The sequence below is a fragment of the Austrofundulus limnaeus genome, unplaced genomic scaffold, assembly GCF_001266775.1.
Source record: "Austrofundulus limnaeus strain Quisiro unplaced genomic scaffold, Austrofundulus_limnaeus-1.0 Scaffold189, whole genome shotgun sequence".
NCBI lineage: Eukaryota > Metazoa > Chordata > Actinopteri > Cyprinodontiformes > Rivulidae > Austrofundulus > Austrofundulus limnaeus.
Window position 1 is genome coordinate 218,734 of NW_013952591.1, and position 6,989 is coordinate 225,722.

The 6,989-nt window shown below is 43.1% G+C and overlaps 1 protein-coding gene across 2 annotated transcripts in view; it reads right to left on the reverse strand.

Moving 5' to 3' along the window:
- Window positions 1-5,631: 5,631 nt before the first annotated feature.
- The window catches only part of vstm4b (V-set and transmembrane domain containing 4b), a 35,616-nt gene continuing 34,258 nt past the window's right edge, over window positions 5,632-6,989 (reverse strand). For both annotated transcript variants that reach the window (XM_014018288.1, XM_014018287.1), the window contains one exon: window positions 5,632-5,901. In XM_014018288.1, coding sequence (XP_013873742.1) covers window positions 5,776-5,901 — 126 coding nt within the window. In that variant the 3' untranslated portion in view covers window positions 5,632-5,775. The remainder of the gene's footprint in view (window positions 5,902-6,989) is intronic.

Here is a 6,989-nt window from a genome sequence, read left to right on the forward strand (position 1 = left end):
TATATATATATATATATAAAACAACAACCAGAGACTATAGGCAAAGAGTCATTTAAAAAAAATTAGCAACGTTTTAACGTAACAGTCCCAGGTCTCATGTAATGTAAACAAATTAACAGTACCGTCTCGTAGCCTCATAACCTTTCCTGTACTGATCACTCAGGAGAGGGACCAAACTTGGTTTCAATAGTTTTTCGCTGTCTCAGGAGAATCAAACACTTTTGTTTCGCCATTGATGGAGATCCGAAAATGGGCAGGATAGATGAGACCACAGCGAACTCCGTCTTTTTTCTGTAGTAGCTTCTTTACCTCGTTGAAGGCAGCCTGACGTCTGGACAGGTCGATGCTGTAGTCGGGAAAGATGAAAATCTGCTGTATGTATGTCGAATAACAGTATGGCAAATAACAGGTCAGCACTGAAACTGGTGGGGTTCCCCTGCTCCATTCCTTCAGGTAATCCCAGTATGCATAGGTTACAACGTCTTCCCCTATTTTCCAAGTCGTCTGTTTTTGCCAATAACTTTTTATATTGGTTGTTTAGGTCTGCATAGCAGGTTTCCATAACTTCCAAGTGTTTGTCCAAATTTTCCAGGCCTTCTTCATAATCACCCATTTTCTTTGTGAGTTCGTCAATAGCAGCATGAATGGGTGAAACGGCTTTAGCGATTTCCTCTTTAATTTCTCCTCGTAGGTTTTCGTTTTCCTCTCGAATTACTTCTTTAACAATATCGCGGRATGTAAGCAGCATGGTCTGGTCTGTAGCCGCTTTGCTTGTAGCCTCCGGGTTGTTAGCTTGCGCTCCTTTAGCAGATGGTTCAGACGACATTTTGCTTCAAGACGAGGCAAAAGCACGTGAAATAACGTCGACGGCCAGTTGCAACTCAGAATATCCAAGAATTGAGCCGTTGTGGGTAATTTATAAACTATTTTAACAAAAATGTTGGGACCTCGTGGTTTGCATGTCTACTTCATAACGCACCCCTGGCGGTCTCATCCTGTTTTTATTGTTTTCATATGTTTAATAAATACACTGGCGTGATGAAACTTGGTACATGTTTGTTTGCTTTTTGAGATGAGCCTATTCTGGAGTTATGCACCCGCTGGAGAAAAATCCAACAGTTGCCACTGTTAAATCATCCTCACTCTGTAGTCCTCCGTCATGAACATTTCCTGCCTGTAGCCACTTTCATGACATTATCTCAGTTTCTAGTTTGACTCATGCTTGACAAGAGGAAATGGATTAAAACTTCACTTTGACATCATAAATAAGACCCTCAAGCTTGCTACAAAAAGTGAGTGGAGTGGCCCAGCTGTCTGAAAAACTCTGCTGAGACTCTGGAATTGTTGGGGGAGGGAAGGGATCTGGTGCCTTTGAGTCTGGGTTTGAAGTTTGCTGTTCAAAAAAGATTTCTCTTTTGCCTTTCCATGCACCAGTCCAAAAAAAAAACTGTGCTGGAATGGTATACTTCTAATCCAACCACAATCAAATTCACTATTGAGTGAATTTGACAGCTTTCACATTCAGGCTCACATAAAGTGAAAAAGCAAGAAAAAATGAGGCATTTCTGGTTCCTAATCAATAGAAATCACTTTCAGATTGAAAATAAACTGAATCTGTTTTTGTTCACATATCAGATATCATAAATGTTTGCAGTTTGTGCCTCTTCTTGCAGCAGCCTCCATGTCCCCCAGACCTGTATTTTCTGTAAGTGTAAGCACATGTGTAGCTAACAGCCCGTTAAGCTGATGTTGGCACCAGATGAAAGTGCTTCTATAGTCTGACATGCTTGTCTGAGGGGGCGGTTTGGGCTTAATTGCTGGTTTAGAATCAACTCTGTGGTCAACAGAAATTTCAGCACGACATTTAAAAAAACAGAACAAAGATGCTGAGAGGGAAATGATACTGGAAACCAAGCAGTAAGAAATCAGATTTGATAGATAATATGTTTCTTTTTAAAACAACACATCTCTAATTCATTTTGTTTCTCATTCATGACTAATTTATGTTTAAAGGCACAGCATTCCTTGAAGGATTGTCTGTTTATATTGCTAAGTTTAGGGATACATTTAATGGGACTCAGAACATCCCAATAAACTAACAGTGGGAGTTTGCCATCCAACATGAGGTGAACATTGATCATCAGATACATTTTGTATCTGACAAGGTTGGACTTACTTTTATAAAACTCTGTTTTTCCTAAATTTGTGAGATGCAAAATGCAAAGAGGGCATTGCATGAGAAGATTTTATTAACAAATAATAGACCTGACTGAAGATACTTTAAGAAACACAACCTTGTTTATTTAGCCACAACAGTGGCATAAGTGTATAAATCTAATTATTTCCAAAGTTTTGAACAAAAGAATGAGAATGGAGACAGAGCAAACAGAAAAAAAGACACAGATTTTCACAGTACCCCACTTTAAAGTACATCACCTGATGATAAAAACCATAAAATGGAGGGCGGATGGATGGGGCAACAAGACACGGGATGGAGGGCAAGAGACAAAAAACACCACAAAAAGACAAGACTCAGGAGAGAATGTGCAGATGGAAAAACAGTAGAGAACGGATGAACCAGGTCATAGAGAAACAGAAAGCAAAACAAAGAACCAAAACTGACAGGAGGAACCTGGGATATCAAAGTCTCAAGATGCATCTGGTGTTGGGTGAAAAATTGTAAGGTTGGCCCGTGAGCTGGCTGAGGCGGAGGTGAAGCTCGGCCTGGGGCCTGGCCAAAGCAGAGTAGAGGCTTGGGAGGGTGGCCCGGGGTACGGTCGAGGTGAAACAGGAACTCAGGAGGGTGGCCCTGGGTACGGCCGAGGTGAAACAGGAACTCAGGAGGGTGGCCCGGGGTACGGCCGAGGTGAAACAGGAACTCAGGAGGGTGGCCCGGGGTACGGCCGAGGTGAAACAGGAACTCAGGAGGGTGGCCCTGAGTACGGCCGAGGTGAAACAGGAACTCAGGAGGGTGGCCCTGGGACTGGCCAAGGTGAAGCAGGAACTCTGGAGAACGGCACGGGGACCGGCCAAGACAGTGCCGGAGTTCGGGAGGGAGGCCTTAGACCTGCCAGACCAGAATCAGGGTGGACTTGGGAGCAGGTGTAGACTCAGGAGACTTGAGAACAGGAACAGGTATGAACCAGGTACAGACGTGGAATCAGGAACCTCAGGAACAGACTTAGAGGCAGGAACAGGAATAGGTGTAGATGACTGGGAAACAGGTGAGGGTAAAGAACCAGATGATCAGGGAACAAGCTTAAGGGCTCGACACACGGGAGGTGACGTCACTCACTCTCCATTCATTTCCTATGGAAGTTGTGCGATGAAGCGACAATCGCTTGCCCTCCTCCAGCTAAGCGACTGGCGAAAATCGTGCATGTGAAATTTTGCGCTCGTACACGTAGACGTGCACACGTGAGCTTGCGACGCAACATATGAAAGTTGAAAAATGTTCAACTTTTGTCGCTGTCGCTTAGCGTACAACCAATTAGCGAGGGTTTCATTGACTGACCAATGAGAGGAGAGTATGCTACACAATGCAGTTAGCTAACACTTTCACCAAGTGATTACCAAAAAAGGCAGCTTTGTGGGAATTTGTTGGTGCCAGGGTGTAGTTATCCGGTAAGTTTTTCCTCATAAAATTGTATCTTGGTGTGTGTTTTGTGTTTGTCAAAGACCCCTGCAGAGCACCTGACCCAGACCGCTTAGGTGAGCAAGACTCTGTTGGCTTGGGTGAGCAGGACCCTGAAGGCTCAAGAGACCTGGGCCCTGAAGGCTCAGGAGATCTGGGCCCTGAAGACTCTGGAGAGCAGGATATGGGGCTAGCTGAGACCGGTCATGGAGAAGCTGCCACCTTCCTGTGACAGTGACGGCAGCAGTGAGATGAACCCACAGATGGAGTCTCCTTCTCAGGCAGCGAAGGAGGTGAGGGAGACTACACAGGTGGCAAAGTGGCCGGAGGAAGGAGGAAAGCTCTTAGCAACCTAGCCTGGTAAAAACCAGACCCTGTCCTTCACTTTGCTTCGTACAAGGGTCTGGACTTGATGCATAGAGGAGCGTTTCTTGCAGGAGGCGTGGCCTCTGTTGAAGTGTGTGCGTTGTCGCTGTGACGGAGGCTAAGCTAAGAAGCTAACCGGAAATTGCGTGTGCTGTAAACAACCCTACTGAGAGGAGAGAAATACCGAGCCTAACGAGACGACTGTAAATGAGAGCTGCTGCTTTGTCAGACAAATTTATTTTAATTTGGAAGCCTTATCAACACAGACTGGCTTCATTCACTTCCTCCACTGCTGTATGCTAAAATAACTGGCAGACAGAGCGCAGGGTTCAAAACTCTGCCTTCTGTTTGCTGATTGGCCCAGGTAAAATAAACTACAAGCAGACACTGCACAGAAAATTGACATTCTGTTCTCTGATTGGCCCGGCTAAAAATCTGCCAGCGAAATCCTTGTCTATGGGAGAAGTCCCAGACGGAGCAGAGAAGGGAAACTAGAATTGAGCGGAGCTGCATAGGAAGGCTAGGGCAGGCTATTAGCAACCTACAGTCCCATAGAACTTCGTCAAAGAGCTCCTTTCCTCGTCCGAAAGTTGGACGAGGTAAGGGAAAGGTTGGAAAGAGGATCAGGTCCACAAAATCATTTGTGGCAACAAACCTGATCCACAGGTTGACGGAGGGGTTGGCAGAGTCAGTTTAATCCCAGGTTAACCTCCGTCTCTCATTAGAGGAAAGATCCTCAAAGGAAAAACCTGCTGGGTCCTTGTTTGGTCCATCCATTCTGTTAAGGTTACAAGGCAAGTTTGGACCCAGAGTGCAGGCTGGCACAGGGAATCAAGAAAATGTCTTTATTAAAAGAAAAGGCAGACGTGGCAGCATAAATAACTGTGGCGCCCGCGAGGGGACATGGGGGATTATTTTCCTTTTGCGTTCCCACGCAATTCCTTTGCGTTCCCTCACAATAGTTTTGCATTCCCTCACAATATTGTTTTGCATTCCCATGCAAAAGTTTGATTTGTATATGAACTGAATTAAATCAGACTTTTATTTTGAAATATCCGGTTACCAAAACAGGATGTGTCGCCACAAGTTCATGAAATTGACATTGATGTTGCGTGGTTGCATTGTGTTAAAATATCTGTATATGACATACTTCCATGAGTGGCTGTGTGATATATTCATTCTGAAGCTGAATTAAAGCAGTAGGCTAACTCGCTAATGGTAAAGGTGAATTTGTTAATAAACCGACAGGCACAACAGTGATAAAAAACTTTTGCGAGGGAACGCAAAAGGTATTGCGAGGTAACGCAATACTATTGCGTGGGAACGTAAAAGAAAAATAATCTCCCGTGTTCCCTCGTGGGCTCCGTAAATAACAAAATACAAAACTAAGCAACACAGAGAAGAAACCAGGGAGAACCAAACAATGAATGGACAAGAAGGTGGTGGAAAAGAACCGATTAAATAGAGCTAGGACAAATGGAAAGTTGAAACAGCTGAATGATGACTAAGTGTTGACAGGTGTCAAGAAAAGACTGCGCTGACCGAGAAAAAGAATGAGAATGGAGACACAGGGAGTGAGAACCAGAGGGAGACAGAACACAAAACACAGATTTTCACAGAAATACATGAAATAAATGTCATACTGTATTGCATTTTTTGTTCAAATCCCAAGTTTGTACACAAATTATTTCTATACATTTCCATACAACAACACAACATAGACAATAAATAGACAAAATGTTTTCCATAAGGCACAGTCCTTCGTAGAGTTTTTTTCATAGTTGCTGTTCACCAAACAGAATCTGAGCGTACACAGTTCCATTACAGGATGCCTTTAACTCTGGAAGTGGCTTCATCAGATCCAGCTCTGCATACGTCAGGTTCTCCTCCACTATCTTTGGCTAAAGTTATGGTGAGGGAAAAATGAGAAGGGAGTCAGTGGTGAGACAGGGAAGCTGGATAAAGACAATTTATGAAAAACTAATGATGCATTTTATAAAGCTGGAGATTATGTTGAGTTATTGTTGCTAAAAATGGTAAAGTTTTAAACGTTTACAGGCTGTGTACCTAATAAGTTCTCAGTTCTGAAATCTCTTGAAATATTCTTAAATTACAGAATAATCACATTTTAATAATTTTTTTTACAGCCTTTCTTTTAAATCAAATGTTTCCTTTAGTTTTCTTTGCTGTGACAGTAAATGTACTGGGTGAGCCATTTATATGGATACACCTAAATAAAATGGGAATGGTTGGTGATGTTAAATTCCTGTTTGTGGCACATTAGTATTTATGAGGGGAGAAACTTTTCAAGATGGGTGGTGACCATGGCAGCCATTTTGAAGTCGGCCATTTTGGATCCAACTTTTTTTTTCAGTGCACAAGAAAAACAATGGTATGCTTGGTTTTTAACGTAACTTTATTCTTTCATGAGTTATTTACAAGTTTTTGATCAGTCATAAAATGTGTTCAAAGTGCTGCCCAATGTGTTGGATTGTCAACGCAACCCTCTTCTTCTACCACAGAAGAAATCCATTGTTTCAGGTGCTGCACATCTCATATTTTCACAGCATAGACAACTGCCTTCAGGTGACCCCAAAGATAAAAGTCTAAGGGGGTCAGATCGGGAGACCTTGAGGGCCATTCAAATGGCCCACAACAACCAATCCACTTTCCAGGAAACTGTTCATCTAGGAATGCTCGAACCTGACACCACTAATGTGGTGGTGCACCATTTAGCTGGAAAAATGCAGGGAATGTGCCATCTTCAGTGCATAAAGGGGGAAATACATCATCATGTAGCAATTTCACATAACCAGTGGACTTGAGGTTCCCATTGATGAAGAATGGCCCCACTATCTTTGTACCCCCAGGAGTTCTTAATCTTTTTGACCTCGGGGCCCAATTTGTTGAACATAAAGTGACACGAGGCCCAGTCAGACATAACTAATGTATGGATCAAAATGATAATTATTATAAATCTTGGTTTAAT